At 42.4% G+C, this 21,039-nt stretch overlaps 1 protein-coding gene across 1 annotated transcript in view; it reads left to right on the forward strand.

Annotated features, from left to right (window-relative positions):
• Positions 1 to 21,039, forward strand: part of hcn4 (hyperpolarization activated cyclic nucleotide-gated potassium channel 4) — a gene marked incomplete at both ends in the record, with an annotated part of 75,006 nt that overhangs the window by 21,952 nt on the left and 32,015 nt on the right. Inside the window, 3 exons of the mRNA XM_080490216.1 lie at positions 322 to 745; positions 14,477 to 14,638; positions 18,761 to 18,979. Of these exons, the coding sequence (XP_080346342.1) occupies positions 322 to 745; positions 14,477 to 14,638; positions 18,761 to 18,979 (805 nt within the window). The remainder of the gene's footprint in view (positions 1 to 321; positions 746 to 14,476; positions 14,639 to 18,760; positions 18,980 to 21,039) is intronic.

The raw sequence follows: 21,039 nt of genomic DNA on the forward strand, positions 1-21,039 counted from the left end.
GGAATAAGACTTAAGTATTCAGTAGATGAAGATATTTTCATATTTAAAAAAAAGCAATATATGAATTGGAATGAGAACAAACATATGTTTAGAAAGTACTTTTAGATTTGAGTCCAAGTTTTTTTAGCCTCCCTAAGACTTCAGTTATAATTGGCAGCTTCCCCAAAAAGATAAGTGCAGCATATTGGTCTTTTAAGTATCACAGATTCAGTCTTTAACAAGTAATTCTCTTCCAGTTAGAAGTCAACGCATAATGATAAAGATTATTTGCCCGATTGATTTACCATTTGTCCATCTTTGTCCATGTCTCCCTCTAACAAGGTTTTACTGGGATTTGACCATGCTACTGCTGATGGTTGGCAACCTCATCATCATCCCCGTGGGCATCACGTTCTTCAAGGACGAGCACACGCCTCCCTGGATCGTGTTCAACGTTGTGTCCGACACGTTCTTCCTCATGGACCTTGTCCTCAACTTCAGGACGGGAATCGTGAAGGAGGACAACACAGAGATCATCCTGGACCCGCAGCAGATAAAAATCAAGTACTTGCGGAGCTGGTTCGTGGTGGACTTCATATCCTCTATCCCTGTGGACTACATCTTCCTCATCGTGGAGACACGCATTGACTCCGATTTCTACAAGACGGCACGCGCCTTGCGGATTGTCCGCTTCACAAAGATCCTCAGCTTGCTGCGACTCCTGCGGCTCTCCAGACTCATTCGCTACATCCACCAGTGGGAAGAGGTAAGGAACCGCATGCCGGTGTGCTAAACTGCCTGTGAACAATGTTGTGGAGAGCTTTGGGCTGTTTGAGTTGTGCTTGGGGGAGCTAGAATCTGCGGCTGCTCAAAGTTAGATTCACAAAGAGCGAAATCGAGGGAGAAAATGGGCTGACAATCTAATCAAACACATGGGGTTTTTCTTAGTAAATCCAATTATGATCCAAATGGTATTCCCAACCTGGGGAGATGTACAGCACATATGTTTGCAGAGCCCTCCATGAATCATTTTTCCCCCCCAGGAAGAAAATATGAATAGATGCTGCCTCTGATTGCGTTCACCCTTGAAAGTAGTGAAGGAGCTCCTCCGCTGAACGCCTGTCACTAGTCGGTTGATGAAGCCAGGATGTTGATGAGTATTTTCTTTTCCTCTCCGTCTCCACCCAGCCAGCAGTGGGACCACAGAGCCCAGAGAGGCAGTGCAGCAGTATGTGCATAATTATAATTATGGCAATAATTAGAAAAGTTCCCATTGCTCACACTGGATGGATCTCGTTGTTCAGTCTTCGAGGTAAAAGGTGCAAAGTGAGGCGTCGGAGCCTCACGAGCCAACTAGAAGACACACCGCCAGAGGATAATATAGGACTGTCAAGGCAGCATATAGGAGCGGTGTTATACAAGTAAGTGCGCTGACACAGAAAGACTGGATTACAAGTAGTCATTTCACACAACTTCCCTTTAAACAACAAAACAACCTCTACAAGCCTGTATTTCCTAAAGGTATTGACAGAGCAGAGGAATGACTTTAGATCAGGGTTTAGTCCCTCGATCAAGAGTCATTCGGCAGAATCGTTGTGGATGGTCATAATTCAGGTGGTATCGCAGCAGATCTGCGTTACTACATTTGAAGCTACACAAAGCAGTATGTTTAGGTGACAGTCAGACTTAATGCACGGAGCTGGTGCTTGCCATATGGGCTGTATCCTGTGGATTACAAAGCTATATCTAGTTACTCGAGCATCAGGGTTCGTGTCTGTATTTCAACTCCAATCAAATCATAGAATAGATATCTATGTTTTTTTATAACATAGATATCTACGATTAGATATTGGAGGCTTTGCATATTGTCGTTTGGGTTTTTTGAGAACATACAATTTGGGAAATCTGTTGGTTTCACTGTAATCAACAACAACACATGTTCAAGCATTGCTAATTTTTGTGTCACTTTGAGGGCGCATTTTGTAAAGCTTTACGAACCATAAACTGTGGATCAGTGGACCAGTAATTGGAAAATTTATTTAATTTTGCTGCAATTCCATCGCAAAACCATTATGGGGCTCCCTGATTCCTAAAAATCATCATTTCCTGAATCTAATGATGATGTCATCACCAAGGTTGTGAAAAAGCCCAATAATGAGCCCTTCATTGCAATCAGGTGTGTTGCAACTGGGAGAGAGCTAAAACATGCAGGACAGGGGCCCTCGAGGACCAGGGTTGGAGACCTCTGCTTTACACCAACAATTAGAAAGGTTGAATAGATGAATGATTGCCAATCAAACCACAGCATACATTCACACATGCCCATTGGCTTTCAGCAGAATTCCCGGGTTAGAGATTCAGATGGCTATCCAAGTAGAACAGCATATATAAGTGTGGTGACATTAATCATGCAGGGCCTCTGTAATGCCATTTCAAAGAGAGGAAAAGTTCAAATAAATCACTTGGGAAGAATCTTTCTGCAGCCCTGTGTCTCTCATACAAAGCCACTGCTGTATTTCTGTGAGCAAAATGAAGGCGAGGATACATGTAGTTCAAGCCAGCCTTCATTTCAATAGAGCGAACTCACTGGCATTCGCCTGTCACACATTCAGCCTGAGCAATAAGGTCGACAAAAGAAAGCAGAGGACGCCACTCAAGTATCCACAGAAGTAGATTCTAGCCACAAACTGACAAAGAATTTGCTTTAAAAGTATAGAAAAACAGATGGATGTTCGTAAACCAAAGAACCGTGATTCATACCTGTGTCATTTTAAAAACTTGCAAGGACAGTGCGGGACTGTGACGACTGCAGCATTCGAAAAAAACAAAAAACAACCCAACGCTACAGAGAGCGGACATGATGCTCAAATAGAGCCAGCTGCCATTTACATAGGTGCGTGCGTGCGTTTGTGTGTGTGTGTGTGTGTGTGTGTGTGTGTGTGTGTGTGTGTGTGTGTGTGTGTGTGTGTGTGTGTGTGTGTGTGTGTGTGTGTGTGTGTGTGTGTGTGTCTGCTGATGAATGCTAGTTAGGCAGACAGAGTGAAAGGCCAGCTTTGCATCAGCGCCAGAGTACTCCAGATGCAACCTCACAGAAATGTCATCTGTCACTGCAGAATAACTTGTCGCCAAGATCACGCCACCTGACTGACTTTTTGACTTTTCCTATTGACAGCTGCACTTTAGACAATATATATATGTATCTCTTCACAATCTCACTATTTTGCTACACTTCACACCGACCTTATTTCAGTCTCTTCACCTACATATTGAGCTTTGGGGAGAAAATGAAACTAAGAAACTACTGTCCTTGAGTTTCGTTGTGTTCTTGTTTCTCCATGGTTATTTACAGCTGTGAAAAAGTGTTATTTCTCTCTGGTACTGAGGTGGCATGCTTGTGATCCATGGCGCTGTGCAATTTTTAACCTCTGTAAAATCACCAAATGCCAGTCAGCGTGGCTTGGCACTCTAAATATGGCAACACGATGTGATGTATACGTCTCTGACATAGCAGAAGCTGCAAACCTGTGATGTCCTGATGTCCTCCAACAGGCAAGGCTGAATTATTTCACTCATATTTCACGAGTGTCTGCAAGCTATAAATAGTGCCGCACGAATTCATTTGGTTTGTTATTGTTTGAGATTCATTTCCTCTTCTGTAGGAAGTCACACGGAGGACACTTCTTCTGGGATGTGTTGAATACAGCTCACTGAACTCGGCTGCATGGCTTGTCGCCTTGTAGCGAGATCCTGTTGGGAACAAATATTTTGAAATTAGATTCCTTCCCCCTTGGCACTGAAGTGCAGCAAATCAGGCTTTTGAGGAATCAGGACCAGTCAGAAGTTTATTGTAAAATACGCTGCACTGAATACTTGCAAATTATTAGTACAACATAGAGCTTAAATATATAACATGTGAAATCAAAATCTAATTTTCACACTTCTTAAAATCTTGGTCGACTGATTTGGCATATAAACAGATCAAACGAGGATAAAGGAATTGTTTTCTATGGAATGCTCCTTCTGGAAGTCACATTTCACTGGTTTTGGGTAGTGATTGCTGACTCCTGTCACGGCTGATGGACGAGACCCGGAAGCTGATTCGGACAATTCAGGATGAGTTTTTGAGAGATTATTAATTACGTTTGTCTCGTAGCCGGCGAAGGTTTCCAGGGTGAGATCCATGGGAAGGTCAGGAGGAGAAGCTAAGTCCAGGAAGACGTGGGAATGTCACGGCGAGGCACGAGACAATCTGGTACAGACACACAGGGAAAAGGGTTTGTTATAGACCGAGGGAAGAAGAACATGGGTGAGACAAATCACAATCAGACAGGCAGCAGAAACGACAAGCACATGGAGACACACGGGTAAGACAAAATAAAACAGGAAGCGACAAACAGGCAGACGGAAACTTGATAAAGACACACAAGGGATCTTGACAACTCCGACTCAGTCATGTCCAAGATCAGTGGGTTTCAAAATGCGAGGCTGGACTTCTCTGCAGCCCCTGTAAAGCTGCCGGTGCAGGTGCAGGTGCAGGTGCAGGTGCAGGTGCAGGTGCAGGTGCAGGTGCAGGTGCAGGTGCAGGTGCAGGTGCAGGTGCAGGTGCAGGTGCAGGCAAACATGTTGTGGTTGGGCTGCTTTCACCCCAGCACAATTCAAATTCTGATTTAAGGAAATGAGTGGAGGGTTAAACTATTGACTATTGTACAAAGACACACAATTTTGAGACTGAATTTATTGTAAGTGAAATTATGAAATAGTGAAAGCTTATTTCTCCAAAATATTTTAGGACAACGGAAATTTGTAGACTTTCATATAAAGATAAGAAACGAAAAGTTTAGCTTTTTGTTGTGAAGATCTCCATAGCTATAATCAATTATATCTTTGATTTGAACAACCTTGGAAAATGTCGGCACCGAGCTCAAAAATACGACTTGAAGTCAGACTTCTGTTGATCTACAATAGAAAGCAGAAATACCTACATATATAATTGATGTAAATGTGGTGAATCAAACAACCTTTTCTTTGTTTCAAATCGATTTTTGGCAGATCATGGAAGTAGCTCTGACATGTATGATTGCCTTGTGTAGTCAATTGACAATTTATGGTAGCGTTGTTTAAAGTATGGATAATTTCTTCGAAACCCGATAACCCCTGTGTGCTAAGCAATCGAATCTATGCTCAGTATACATTCTAACGTTGTATTGATTGTGCTGAAGCCTTAAATAAATAAACAAATTCACATTGAATTTCCAGCCCAATACTGTACGGACGGAATCAGAAGGGAGAAAATCAAACGCGGACAGCCTGTCGGGAGCTTGAGGGCATTTTCTGGTGACTTGAAGGTTGTTTTGGCCTGCCAGGGACTTTCAACTTGATCAGTTGTAACATGAAACAGGAGAGTGTGCAGCGCATCTGCAGGAGCAGCAGCAACTTCAAATAGTTTACACATTACAAAAAGATTAAAAAACATGTGGATGACTTTGCTCACTGACAGGTACTGTAGGCACGTTTATCATTCATTTGGTGCCTGGCCTGTAACACAATGTTACTAATTTGTGTAAGATGTGAGTCACAGAAGTGAGTCATGGAATAGAAATAATATCATTTCTTTTACTTGTATTGATGTAAATGCAAACACAAATCCATACATCCATTGTGGTATGTTTAGATTTGTGTAGATGTTTGCATATTTGTGCGTACTTTGTTGTTATTGACTATAATTGCGTGTTCATTGGAGAAGATATTGCACCGGCACCCTGAAGCTCAGACGTGTTGGCGCGAACTGTTGAAGTGTCCTTGAGCATGATTCTTGACCTCCAGCAGGGTCTTCCCAGAAAAAAAAAACAGAGTGGATTGCAGGTCAAAGCAGTGCTGCAAAATTTTAAGAATTGTCATGGCCCTCACTGCCGCTGTATGGATGATGGCGATGATGAAAATAGAGTATGAGTAATCTTCCCCAATTTTACACTTGCAGGGGGAAACAACTCGGAATCAAGTCAGGACAATCTGTCTTAAGGGGGCCTGCAATCTGCAAAACATATGACATCCTCTGTCCTTAGACCCCCATAAGGGTGTACGTCCCCAAACGACCTTTGAAGCGAACTTCTGGAGGAGAGAGCTCTCCCCCAGGACAGAGGAGGCATACATTAGTTCTATAAAGCCAGCAGCGGAACATTAAAATGATTTGAACCTAATGAAATCCATTTAAGCGTATTATGATCTCTCCAAGACAATTTGAGACTGTTTCACAGGCTGATGAAGCGGAGGGAAAAATGTATGCCCCCACAACCATATTAGACACGATTGACAAGCTAATACATTGTCAAGGTGTACTGCTATCATATGAAGTACTTATTACACATGGCTTTTTGTAAAACTTCAATTACAATTGTGATTGAATTCATTCTCCAGTAAGTCGATTCACATAGTAAAACGATGCACAGATGGAACTTTTATTGGAAAAGCGCCAGTCACACGATTGTTGTTGATGCGTTCGGAAGTCTGGGTTGTAACGTGTCAATATTCCTCTGAATCCTGCTTGTCTTTCCAGATTAACGTGCCCGGGATTACCGGCAGAGAAAAGAAACCTTAGATTACAAAGCACAAGATACGCTGAGGGCGTTTGCGACTGCAATCATCATCAATCAATCATCATCTTCACCCCCTCAAAGACTCTAATCCAAACTTTGCTAACACCACTAACACCCTTTTACATAACTCAAGCAATGCCCCGATCCCCCGCCAGCTCATGAAATCTCCGTCTTAAAAGTTCCCCTTTATCTCAGTTGTCATAAATTATCTCTGGTTGCTTCCTCTTCCACTCCACATATGAGGCTCTTTTCACGACCGCCATGTTGACAGTATGTTGTTGACAAACAGGGTTTTGGTGGCGGTGGCTAGGTGCCAGTACGACACTGCCATGCACTGCGATGTTCAGTGTGGTGTGCAGATATCCATCACGCTCACACACATACCGAGCTGACTGTCGTCGTCCCCCCCCCCCCCCCCCCCCGTCTCCCCCTCGTCAGCTTTGTCTTGTCACTTTTCATCGGGATAAAAATAAGACTGTGACCGGATATCCTCCTCATTGGAGTTGTCTCCTGTTGACAAACCAGTGATTTGGATGAGATTAGTCATCCTGTTAAATCAGATTCAAGGCAGTGCACTAATGATTAAGCTCTGAGGGCTTCCTCCCATCATGTCTGATGCCTCCAACTTGTCGTCTCAACGGGCCGACCCTTGAGGCGCCGCTCGTAGCGTGGATGGAGATGAGTCCGTGAGATGAGAGCCGAGCCCACAGTGTGACAGAACTAAAGGTTTTAAAAAAGTTAAAGTGTTGAACCTGTCTGGACAAACAGAATCCGGTTGACACTTTTGACATGAGAGTGACGTTACGGTAAAGTTTGTTTCATGGTCATCAGTTTAATTTTCAATTTAAGAAATGAAAAAAAGAGAAGTTTAATTTAGCTTTCATTTTTTTTCTTACCTCTATATCTTTGTGAAAATGGGATAAAACAGAAAATGCTTGCCAATATTGGCAGCAAAATGATTTTTGTTCGTGTCATGAACAGCTGCAGAAAAAGTCTGCCTCACATTGTATTTGACTCCCTTGCGAGGGATGCTTATCAATATGTTATTAGAAAACCATTTGTTGTATTTTTGCATAACCACTGTGTGCACACAGAGCCCGGACATATTCAGTGATAGTCGACGTTAAGAGGGACAAGAAAAAGCTTCCCAGCCAGCGGAACCAGACGTTAGCAGGATTTTTCTTTGGCAGTCTGGGCCACAACATTTAGGAAATGGAAGACTTTTCTTTCAGTTTATCATTTCACAAGTTAAAAATTGACAGACATGCATAACATGAATATTCTTCCCATATAAAATCCATACCCATTTATCCACACCAGGGTGAAAGGGTACAGTTTGATTGAGTGCAAGACAAACTAAGATGGTGTCGCATTGCCTTAAGTACCTTTGCTTACAAAGGAAAAGTTTGAAACTAATTTAGGTGCTTTATTCAGTGAACAGAGCTTTTAAAAGACAAAAGAAAGTAGAGTTTATTGTACAGTGTGTAGTAAAATACGTTCAGGTGTGAGAGGTTTGGGGTCTGCTGCTACACCGGCAGTGTGTAATGTATTTATTAAAAAGTAGCTGAACGCCTCTTTTTATTTGATATTGGCAGCTGGGATTGTTAAGATTTATGGCTCGGACGGCATTGCTGGCTTTGTGTTGCGGTAATGGAATGACAAAACGAAACGTCAGGTGCTGTGAGAGAAGTCAGCCATGTGGCTTCCCCATGGGTCCAAAAAGAGAATGAAGTGTCTTTCATTTCCACTCAGTAAATCTCCACAAAAAATTTAAATAAGGGAAATCGGCTAATCAGCTCCCCGCTCACTGACCCATTACCTTCGCCAAGGACTGGTCTTTCACAGATAAGAAAAGCAGGAAGAATGGATTTAATGGGCTATTATTGACTGCACAATGAGGCTTGCCAGCAACGGTGACAGGTCCTCAACACGCTGAATGAGCCGCGTGTGATATGAATACCCACAGTGGATTTGCTTAAAAAACTGTTAGACCGAAATGTGTAATCCGGCGCAAACCCAACGGCTCATCTTGGGCAGGCAGCAGAATCAGAGTGGTTTTTGTGAGCCGAGCCCTCCAGGCCTGTTTAGACAGATGATGGAAGGGTGTTCCCTGTGGTCCACTCCCAGGCCTGCTTCTCATTCTCCACGTGTCGCGCTCGCCGTCCAACGAGGGCGACACTGTGGTCGAGGCATTTACAGTGAGAAAAGTAACCTCCTGCCCGCCGCTTACTCCCGGAACCTGCCATCATGCTGGATGATTAGAAATAACTCGGAGACATGCATGGCTTGATTCAGTTGATAAACTTCATTACTCATCAGGAGGAAATCGTGTCTCGCTCAAACACATCAGGATGGAGCTTGTTGCAATTAACACAATAAATGTACTCAACTGAAAACATCCAGTACTCGTACATAATTAGCACCATTTGCAGAGAAAAAGACGGATTACGTTGAAATCACCACTGTCCATCCGTCCATCTTTTTTACAGCGTCATGCAACTGAGGGTAGCAGGATGCTGGAGCTGATCCCAGATTACTGTGTTCGAAGGCAAGGCACAGCATGAACAGGTCACCAGTCCATCAGAGGGTAAACACAAGGAGATAATCACATATAAACTCACATTTACACCTAGAGACTAGTAGTGTCGACATTAAACCTTTAAATGCATTGACTGCATCAATCAAAAGCTTTTGTACTTTTCCTCATATTAACCACAAATATTTTCAAATCAACAAAATCACTTTTGTGCATATGCTTTATTGTGTGTTCAATAAGATGCAATTCATACTTGGGAATATATATTCAAAACTCCATCTTTGTAACCCAAACAAGCAAAGTAAGGATTTTGTAATACTGAACTTTCAAAGCCTACATTTATCTCTACATCCGTCATTTATAATGTGGCTTATTACCTTCGCCTACGAATGTTGGGCGACCAGCGATGTTGGCCGAGAAGGTTATGTTTTCGCCTGTGTGTATTTATTCATTGGTTAGTATGTCTAAACAAATGAATGTATGTACGAGAAGTTGGTATTTTACCGACTTTTCACAAAAACTATCACCCCGAATTGCATGAAATCTTCAGAGATGATTTGTCATCATCCAAAGACTAATTGATTTGATTTTATGACGTTAACGGCTGTTTCCTGAATAAATCCCAAAAAACTGCAAAAAATAAATAATAAATTCCCATACAGAGCAGATGGGAGAGGCACCTCATGGAAATCAAAAGAGATCCGCAGAAATAAAAATAACTGTGATAAAATGTCAACTGCGCTAATGATGATTCATCTACTGCTCGAGGAACTAAACTTTTGCATTTGAACCTGACTTGAGCAAGACAGTGAAGCTTGCATGCAGCCTGGGGTTGCCTTCTATTGTGTGGCAGGAAAGACACGTGTTAGAGATTCAGTGCACACAATGGCATCAGCAAACCGACACGAGAGAAGAATTTAGTTTTGTCCTATGTGTGGAGACGCCGTCATGCCAAACATTCATCATCATTAACGGCGCGAGCAGCAAACACCAGATGCCTCAGTATAGTGCGACATTGACTGTGTCTGGGCAGCTACCGTCAGCACCGTGGGACATATGCATCTATTCTCTCACCTGGATCACGCTCTTCTCACTCCATCTGTTGGAGATGACGCAGCAGCTGCCTCCATCTACTCTCCCACCGCCTGCCGGCCCTTGCATGATCACTGCTTCACAAGGATACTGTTTGATTACAATTTATTTATTGATATTTATTGATATTTATCGGTACTTGGTCGTAGTCCAGAATGAAATGTTTGTCAATTAATTGGTGAATTTTAAGGGCTCCGTAAGAAAGGAAGTCCACTTCATTAATCCCCTAAGGGAAATGATTTCTCTGCATTTAACTCGTTCCCTTCATAGTTAATTTAACTACACAGACGAGGAGGAGTGTGCTGCCATGGTGGGCACCGGGTCAGTAGTAACCTGTCAACACTGGGTTTTCAACCTGTAATCCACCGAGCACAAGCTTGCTCTATACACGTGTCTCAGATAGAGGAACTACGGTAAAGTAAGAAATTTGTGTGTACTGAAAATAAAAACAAAGTAACATTTCATTCATTTTCGAGCTAGGAGGTTATAAAATATATGATGTGTATGTGTGTATTGCGTGTCTAATGTCTCTATTTACCTACCATCACCAATGAATCAATTATTTTGGGTGGAAATAGTCCAAAAGTAAAAAAACAAAATTTCATATAAAAATTGTAACAACTGTAAAGTTATAACTAGGATTATTTTCTGGAACAGATCTTTTATTAAAATCAGATTTTTGATTAACGACCGGGGGGAAAAAAAACATTTTGGTATCGCCTGTCATATGGCAGCGTTTAATGAGGGTTGTGAGGGTGAAAACAAGCCCCCTGTATGAAACTTGTGCGGCGTCTCTGTGCCCTCATCAATCAAAGCTCTCTTGTTTATGCTGATGCTAAATACTGCCAGGCTCACTCGGTGTTCCTATCAATTAAAAGAAAGTGGTCAGCAATCCATCATCCCCCCATGTGACATGCCATGTTGTGCAGTGCAGTGTATGCAAACGGTCTGCACACTTGTGTTAAATACATCTTTACAGTGCTTTTTTTTTAATTGATGTTAAATTATGGCGAACACAAATGTCCTTTTCTCTCTGCCATTTTTTTTTCTTCTTTTTTTTTTTCCCCCTTGTCCTGTTTGGCAGCTTGGGCAAACAATAATATGTGATTGAGAGCCTTCCGGTGTCAGAACAGTTTTTGCTATTGCAACAGGAAGAGACCTGGAGTGTCCTCCGGTTGCTGCCTTTAAACCAGGGGGGAACACTCAAAGAGAGAGAGAAGAGAGAAGATTGTGGGGGGGTGATCCAAACACTTTCCAACTGTTGTTCGATTAAACCAGCCCGAGCAGCTTTATCTAGACAGTAACATGATTTTCAAGCAGGAACATAAATGAACAAAGAAGCAACAACAAAAGAAGAACATGATTTTGACAGTTGAACTAACGATGGCAGAAAACAAGCAAGCAGCAGCAGCACATCTCAGTGAAATGTGTGTGTGTGTGTGTGTGTGTGTGTGTGTGTGTGTGTGTGTGTATGGGGTTTGTCCACTGGGTGTGGTTGGCACTGTTGCGGGGGGGCCTGTAGCGACACCTCAGAGCCTGAGGCCATCGGGCCCAGACACCGATACTCCTACGCTCGGCAGCCCTCCAGACCCTGGAATGCTCCAGTGAACCACCCCAGAGAGCCACGCCCCAGCCAAGAGGAGCCCACGAGAGAAGGATAAAGGGTGCAGGGCCCCAGGCCCCGATCCAAGCCGCCAAGCCGAGACCGGCCGGAGCAGGGCCCTCGGGCCGAGCGGGCCAGGAGACCCCCCCCCCCCCCGAATCCCGGTGGGGCAGAGAAGGCCCCAGCCACCCTGTGTCCCCCTCCAGGCCACCGCAAGATCCCATCCTGCACTACTCCACCCGCGAATGGGGAGGGGGAACCTGGCCCTAGCCCCCCTGGCAGCACCATGCCCGAGCTAGGGCGCCCCCGCATTCCAGCCGCACTCGAGGTGGTGAGACCACAGCGGGAGGTGCAGTTATCCCCCCCCACAGCCTCGTTTCTTTGCCTCGGAGTGATGGCTTTTTAACAAAGCTCTAACAGAACCAATCTTCTTTAATTTTTCATCATTGGAACAGCTCTTCCTGCTTGGCGTGGGGTTTATTTGAATTGATTACAGCTGTGGAGGCAGATAGGGGAATCACCTTCCTGCAGTCACAGTGCAGTTGGGCCACCAATCAGAGATTTGCGTGGCTTTACCAGTCACACTTCTCAAACGTTCATGCTCTACACAGTTTTTAAGAGCAAGGGTACATCTACAGTAGGAAAGTAGTGGGACTTTATTTGTAGTAATGAGTCGTTCAGGCTGTACCATGAGATACTGAAAGGACTCCGGCTACTTCAGAAACGTGCTGACACTGTAGAGTTTTAGAGAGAGAGTTTTCACTGTATTGACAAGTTGAAGGAAAACCTACACAAAGCAGAGCTGTGTCCTGAAATGAACCATTTCAGAGGCTCATGGTTAAACCTATTCAGCAGACTCAAGGTAATTGTGCTTGTCGTTCTTCACTATGTCAGTGTTGTACTGCTTTAAGGTTGGCGGATTCACAAAAGACCGGTCAAAACAGCTCCAGCTGAAGCTCCGGGTTTTTTTCTACATCCACCAAAAACCTGTATCCCTCTTTTTTAATAACTGCGTCTCCTTTTGTCTCAATATCTTTTACTATGAAGTGGAATGTCCTTAATTTAAAAAACAAAACAAAAAAAACTCATTTTACAAAATGGGTTCTTTACAGTATCCTTGAGGGTAAATGTGTTCAAGACGATGTAAAATGCAAGCAGAACGGTGTACTTTTCATATCTGTGACATTAATGTCAGGGGAATTGATATATTTGAATTTGCCTGTGACTGAGAGAGTTTTTATAGATTTTAAAGCAGTACCACTGCAGTGGAAAGCAGTTTTTAAGTCTCTTCCCTTTCCGGTCTGGAAATACCAATTTTAAAAAATGAAAAATGTATCCGACTCAATGCAGAAGATGGACGGGGGCACCTCATTATTTATTCATTTGGCAGAGAGTGAATTTAACACTTTCATGCTATGGATCGCCTTTACAGCTCTGACAGGAAATTTATCATCGACTTTGCATATTAGCTAATACAACTTATCACGTGCTGTGCTTAAAGGAGAACTTTCTCCTTGGAAAAAAATAAATAAATGAGGAGAGGGGAAACAAAATAAAAAGGCACATTTTCCGTGCAGCTGTGAGCACAAAGTGTAGGAGATGAGGGGATTCGGTGGGTTGAGCGAGGAAAAAGGTGCAGCTGGGCAAATGATTCAGCGGAGGTGATGTGTAAGAGCCCCGGGGCTAAACATTTTGAACAAGAGCCCAAAGAGAAAAGGCGACAGAGTTGGAGAGCAGACACAGGGAAGTCTCGATGTGTATCTGTGGTGTGGACAGATAAGAAGGGCCATGATGTCTCCGCACAACGTGAGAGGCACATTTTCCCAGGCGTACCTCTGACTTCACGCTAGCTTTTTTTTTTCTTTCTTTTTGACAGAATTAAATTGATGTGATTTGACGGTGCAGCAGCTGCAGTCAGCCCCTTCCCTAACCTGAGCACAAAGGAAAAAAATACACTTTTTGAATGCATTCGGATGGGGGAGAAAGAAAAAAATAAACAGGGGGCAAGGACCATGATTAAACACTGTTGTCAGTGATGAAGAGGACGGAAGATGAAGATGCTCTCGTCTCCCAAAGTAAAGATGGAATATCCCCTCTCAGTCACCAGCCCTTTAAAGGCAGTGAGTGGATTTTAATAAGGAGCGGTGAGGTTAGCGGTGCACACTGTGGTCTTCAATGGGATTAAGAGGCTTTGAATGGCTGAGGCCATTAAAATCTACACCGGCCCAGAAGTCCTGGTGCGCCTTATGAGTATATTTATCATTAGGATTAACAAACCGAGCCTGCAGACGCTCTCACCTCAAGAGTGCAGCCACCTCGACCCTTGTACCATTATTGTGTTTGTGCTGAGTGGCTGATGATAAGAGCAGAGCAGTAGGTAAAGCTGCGGTCCCCGTCCGCTGGCTGTCCCCGGTGGACGCCAGTGACATAAAACACTAGGCTGAGTACGTGGTCGTCTGATTCCAAAGCCACAAAAAGTGCGTGCATGACATGTGAAGGGAAAAGACCCACGGGTCTCTGGACTGCATGTGAGGGAGGAAAATCTCCCCCGGAGAATGTGTGCATGTCTGACTGTGCTTGGTCGTCTCGGGAGACCTCGTGGATTTGGCCATTAGCGTGTTGAGTCATCGTACGCTAACTCCTTCCCCGCTTTCTCTCTCTGACGCTCCTCAGATCTTCCATATGACCTATGACCTGGCCAGCGCCATGGTGCGGATAGTCAACCTGATCGGCATGATGCTGCTGCTGTGTCACTGGGATGGCTGCCTGCAGTTCTTGGTGCCCATGCTGCAGGACTTCCCCGCCGACTGCTGGGTGTCCAAAAATAAGATGGTGGTAAGTGCTTGTGCTTCTCCTGCGCAGAGTCCTCCTGCCTGTCTGAATCAGATTATGACCTGTCTTATCTCATCCGTCAGTAATTACTATACTAAAACCCTTTAGCTTCCTGGTAAAGATTTCCTTGTTTATCTGTCATTTTAAACTCTTAATCAAATACATTTATGTGTGACATTTGTCCATATTTAAAAAAAAAAATTTTCCTTGTCACTTTTATTCAGTTGAAGCTTTGGACATCTGTTGTTTGTGTGTCTTTCTTAGGTGGACAGACAAGCCTTATCCAATATTAATGTTATGGATTTTTTTTTTTTAATGCAGGAAAAGTTTTTTACCTTTCCTGCTTTACCTGTCATTAAAAAAAGAGTCCGTACCAAATGTATTTAGAACGACAAAATGAACACAATTCAACTTATCCAATACTAGTTGGATACTAGAATTTTCCAGCGAGTGCTCACGCTGCTCTTTAATTTAGCGGCGTTGTAACAGCTGCGGAGTGGAGTCTGTGTTGAGGCCTCACTCATTACAGCGTTGGCCTTTATCAGCTTATGGAGGTGGACTGTGGCGCACCTGATGTGCGAGTCGCCTGTGGCTGATGGCCTCATGTTAACTCGACGTGTGATAAAAGGGGGCAGCTCTAAAGGAATCTGAGTTATCGTCATGTTTTATGGCGACAATTGATTCGACGTCGGCCAATGCTCAGCTTTTCACTTTGACTCACTGATAAATCAAATTATATTTAATCCTTGAACAATGCAGCTGATTAGAGTAACACCCTACCTGATGGTTTATCCATACATTTGTCAATATGAGAGACAAGAGGGCATCGTTTGTGCCTTTGTTCGATCGAATAGCAGCTCACCACATTGAATAGTTCAATTGGTGACACTTTGTCCAAACGTGTTTCCTTTATTGCCTCGTTCCTTTAGGCTGTTTGCGCTCGACGCGATCACAGCTGTAACTGTATGTGCGTGTGCGTAATGGAAAATTGACATTACTTTTTTTTTTTTTTTCCAGTCAATTTGTAATTCAAATCAGTGAAGTGGAGAGAACGCAGTATTAGCATAAAGATGACAGATTAGGAAGAGGAATAAAACACATGATTAAATGCCGACGACAAAACGATGCACACGAAGGAGCTTAGTTTGAGACGTACGTGAAGCAGCTTCTCGTCAGCTGTTGCTTCAGCTCTTTGTGCCAGAACAGATGTCACATGAGTAGTTACATCGCTCAAGGTATGATGTATTCGGTTCATCACGCCTCGCTGCCTCGCTGACATGCTCACTTGTTTCACTGAATCCGCCTCTCGTACGTTTAAGCGCAGGAAATGACAGATGTTGCAAACACTGTCCCTTGAGATGTTTCACACTTTAGCTAATTTTAGCTTCTTTTTTTTTTTTTGTACCTGTTTCTGTGCATGAGGACGTACACACTGGTGTGGAAGGTCCTGCTTCGGGATGGTGTCAGTAGTTGGGACCAAACTATGTAACAAGCAACTTCTTTGTTTCCTTGAATATAACGACAGATGTATATTTAGACATGTTTTTTTTTTTTTTTCAATCTGTCATCTTTTATTTTTTAATTTCTGTTCTCTGTACCGCCATGAAAAATGTATTTACCCTCAGTATATAATGCATTAAGCCAACTTGCGAGGGAATTAATCTTAGGTTACATAAGGCTGCGCTGTCAGGCAACATATTGTAAACTGTGGCTCTAGATTAAGGTAGAGTGACGTGTGTGTGCACTTTACAGCAGTACAGGCAAGAATGACATGTCTTTACTCAACTCTTCATTTTACTTTGTGCAACATTTCATTTTCAACATTAGCATAATGAGGGATTACCTACGGTTTATAACTGTTTGTTAGGAAACACTCATTCAGTATGCTCCTTGGCCTTTGTATGAATGGCAATGAAATTACATCTTAAATATGTGAATAATGAGCAGGATGCATATTCAGTGAGGACATATTGCATAAGACAAAATGTCACAACAAAGTAAGGCAGATTTAAATAGTACAGAGAGTATGAGACGTTCACCATTCTGTATGTTCCCACAGAAATCACACTGCTGCTTGTATGTGAAATACCAACTGTCGTATGGAACATTTTTAAATCACAGCAGCACACTGTAGTTAAGTTTGATTTTAAAACAGTTTATTTTGAATTGTTTTTTTTACATTGTAGTCATCAACTGGTCCACAATAATTTTGCAAAAGAGTTTTTGACTATGAACATGAAGAATGTATAATGTATTTCTACATTCTCATCTTTTTACAGTGAAAATCTGATGCATGTTTTTTGAATGTAATGTTCACACTTTCATGTTTTTTTACCAGTGTTTTACAAGTTAATCTTAAATGTAAAATGGACTATACTTCAACTGCTTCAACGGTCTGATAGTATGTTGCTCACATGCTCGCACACCAATGGACACAGTTTTTATTTAAAATGCTCAACCTGCATTCAGTTATTCGCCCAAGGACATAATGAAATGAAAAACCAGGGGCCATAACTAGTTACACAGAAAAGTAAATTCAGCATTACCTTTGTTTGTCTGTTTCATTTATGATGCCTTGATAACGAGCACACACTGTATCTGTATTAATATGGCTGCCAAACATTAGCTGAGCTGTCAGCTCTGTGTGGGTCTATTGACTCACTCGCTCATTATTTTCAGCTGAGGTTACATGAGTCAGAAGTCAAACGGTGGAGCCTACAACAATATTTAGGTCTGTTTGAGTTTGTCGGTCATCCAAGCGCTCCACTGCATCTGTTCACACCGGGGAGGTGCACTTTTTTAGCTGTTATGCAGAACTTTATTCGGGGTACATACTACATGACAGTACTCCTGGTAGTGTTGCAAAAAGACATCTTTTATGTTGATGACAGGAGAACTGAGTTAGTCAAACAAGCAACTCCTACTCCCTTAAACTCCAGATTTAAAAACAGTAAGTGCTCAGACAAAAAGCTTTGGCAGAATATAATGTGACCATTTGGCACAGAGAGAGACAGTAGCTCCACAACAGTTGTCATGAAAAATTTGAATGACTTTATTGATTATATAGTAGTTATCAGTAACTAAACATCACTGCAAAAAGTGGTAATACATTTTAACAGTGCCTTATAAAAGTTCTACTTTTGCTTGAAATGCAGCCCCCAAAAGCAATCCTTTGGCTCAAGTGGTGCAAGAAGGCTCTGAAATGTGAGGAGAGATATTTATAAGTTTTTTTTTTTTTTTTTTAAATCCCCGTGTGAGAGATGTTGCCTCTCATTAACATCAAAATGGAGTTTGTTTTGTTTCGCACAGTAAACACTGTCTAATTAATTGCATTACGTAGAAGAATGGCTTTCATTGTGACAGAATAACAAATATATCATTCTGAATTAATTCAGGCCTTCGGGGCAGGTAACCCTCTGATGGAAAGCCCCTCATGCTTGTGCTCACATTACCTGGTAAACAAAGAGCTTGCTTGTGTTGATATAGCCGGTCACAGTCGGTTTGACTCTGATCAGAGTCATTAAAAGGCGTTTTTGTCTTCTTTTACAGTAGCTGTCCCATTATCTTGCTGGGTCATCGCTCCTTACCCTTTCAGGAGGGCACTAATAAAATTGCTATCTGTCTTGGCTTTTCTGCTGTGGAAATGAGTTTGAAAGCAATTTGGACATGTCACCCCCAGGAGAGAGTTGATATTGATTTGCCATGAACTACCACCGGGATCTAAAGGAAAAGGGGCAATTTATCTACAAATGAGAAAACTCACAGAGAAATCACTTTTTTTCTAAATAGCTGACCTACTTTCTGTCATGCAAGCCTCCAGTGTCTCACGCTCGATCCGTCCATTCTCAGGGCTCTGTTTTAGGCTCCTGCCCAAATGTCTGCTTGCTCCAAATGTTTGCATATTGCAACGTTTGTTTTTACACAGCCAGCTGCTCTGTTTTGAACTGCTTCAAATGGACATCTGCCATTAGTTTTGTCTTAACTAATTGGTGTGCATGTACGTGTGCGAGCTGCCCGGGTCCTGGTTGACCTTTAATATGACGTCGACTCCCTAATTTGAAAGATCGAGATGAGCGAGTTATGAAGTTTACCACTCTAACTCGCCCTGTCTTCTGTTTCTTCTAGAACGACACGTGGGGACAGCAGTACTCCTACGCACTTTTCAAAGCTATGAGCCACATGTTGTGTATTGGGTATGGCATGTATCCCCCGGTGGGCATGACAGACGTGTGGCTGACCATCCTCAGCATGATTGTGGGCGCTACTTGCTACGCCATGTTTGTGGGCCACGCCACCGCACTAATCCAGTCTCTGGACTCGTCTCGACGGCAATACCAGGAAAAGGTGAGTCAGCATGATGTGTTGGCTGTCATGTCGTACTTGATTCTGAAATAAGTCATTAGATTACAGTCTTTTAAGTGTTTTAGTTCAAACACAAACAAAAACAATCATCAGCTTTTTTTTTTTTTAATTAAGACTCTTAAAAGGTCTTTTTCTGTCTGAGAAAAGTGTGAATACTCACATTAAAAACACCCACTTTACAAACACAAACTGCCACTAAGGCCGCAGACCCGCTTCTACTGGTTGGCTAAAACATAAAAGTGACGCTAAACACTCAATTGCCCACTGGCATACATACAAATCAACAAAACACAACCATATGTGCCATCATATACTACTTATATGAACTGTGTCAGTGTTGTTTTCTGTTTTGCTAGGATAATAGGGGTTCTACATTTACGGGATGTATTTCACATGGCGGGCAGACAATTTTATGCAAAGTGACCTCTACCTGAAAGTTAAGTATCGTACTCAAAGACATAACCGATGTAATCTTCAAGATCAGATATTTCTCAGCAAATAGACGTGATTTAAACAAACCTGTTGTTACCAAGCTTTACAGAGACTCGGGACATTCATTTTAATATTGCGAGATTGTGAATTTGATATACAGTAGATATAAAGTGTCCCTCTTGTTTTCCACTTTAATGAACTATGGCCGATCCCAGCGCAAGGGAAAGTCCACCCTGGACAGTTGTCAGTATTAATGGAGCTATTTATTTCAAAAGAAGTTGTTCTGCACATGTTGACCGGTGAATGCAATACTCCTAAGATTTTGCTACCATGCCCACATCTGTCTCTGTTTCAAAAACTAATGTAGAGACTGTTATCTGAGCCACATATCACGGGACTGAATCATACTGTACGGTGGCTAAGTAGTTAGCATTGTTTGTTCTGCACAGTAAGAAATATTCAACTCATCGCCCATTATATATCAGCTTAACAATCATGGAATGACTCCTGATCCCTCCTTAGGGCCTTATGATCCAAATATGACATGAATGGGTGAATGAACAAATGCACAATTGAAATTACGTTTCAAATGAATAAACTTTTTCTAATCCTATAATGTTTTGTGATGTCATACCTGTTCTTTTAGCAGAATCTGTCAATGGTAAATGATTAACAATGAATCATTAAGTTCCTCCGTGGGCTTCGCAGACAAATATAAACACGTGTGTCACTGGGTCACTTTAATGCAGAAGAAAAACACGATATTCACAATATCCCCCACAATAATTCCTCTTCACAATAGGCTCAATGGAACTAATAATATCCCTGCAGAGTGTCAACAGTCTTCCTGAATGTAAAAACATGTCTTTTCAAATTTGACTGATTCACGACCTGGAAAAGGAGGAAGAAGGATCTTATTTATAGTGCCGTCTCCTTCATACAAGACAGCGCTATCTTCATTTCATTTGACATGATCATGCCCCTTCTTCAGCTCTTTTGTCCCCCCTCCCAACATACCTTGGAGTTTGAATATGATCTACTCCAGATCTCCTAATTGATCTACTCCTGATCTCCTGAAATGTATTTCAATTATATGTTTATGTTGTACGTTCAATTGTATATCCAACATTTCTTTTCATAGACTAAACAAAACCTGCTTTGTTTTCAGGCTTGTGGCATTTCTCAGCTGAATCACTGCACACGTGCACAGAAAGAGCAGTTTTTTTTAAGCTGACCTCAACTAAACCTTAGCATGAGAATTAACATGCCAGCATGTGATCACATGCTGGCATGTTAAGATTTATACACTCTCAGGCCACATCCACACGGGCCAAAATGATATTTTTTTCTCCCCGGCATTCTCAAAAAAAAGTTCCGTCCACATGTCACTATAATAAACACGACTCAACACGATGCATAAGGGCGTGTCGTACATATGCCAGGCCTTTAGGGGCGCTGTGACTCACCAAATACACCAACAATGCAAAAGAAGACACGGAGCAGATAGAAATTTAGAAGTAGACTCCCGCTCATAGACTTTTATATAACTCCAAGTTATATAGGTCTATGCTCCAGCTCCTCCTCTGGCTAGTGTCAGTAGCTTCTGCAGC

Source organism: Lipophrys pholis (assembly GCF_963383615.2).
Source record: "Lipophrys pholis genome assembly, chromosome: 2".
NCBI lineage: Eukaryota > Metazoa > Chordata > Actinopteri > Blenniiformes > Blenniidae > Lipophrys > Lipophrys pholis.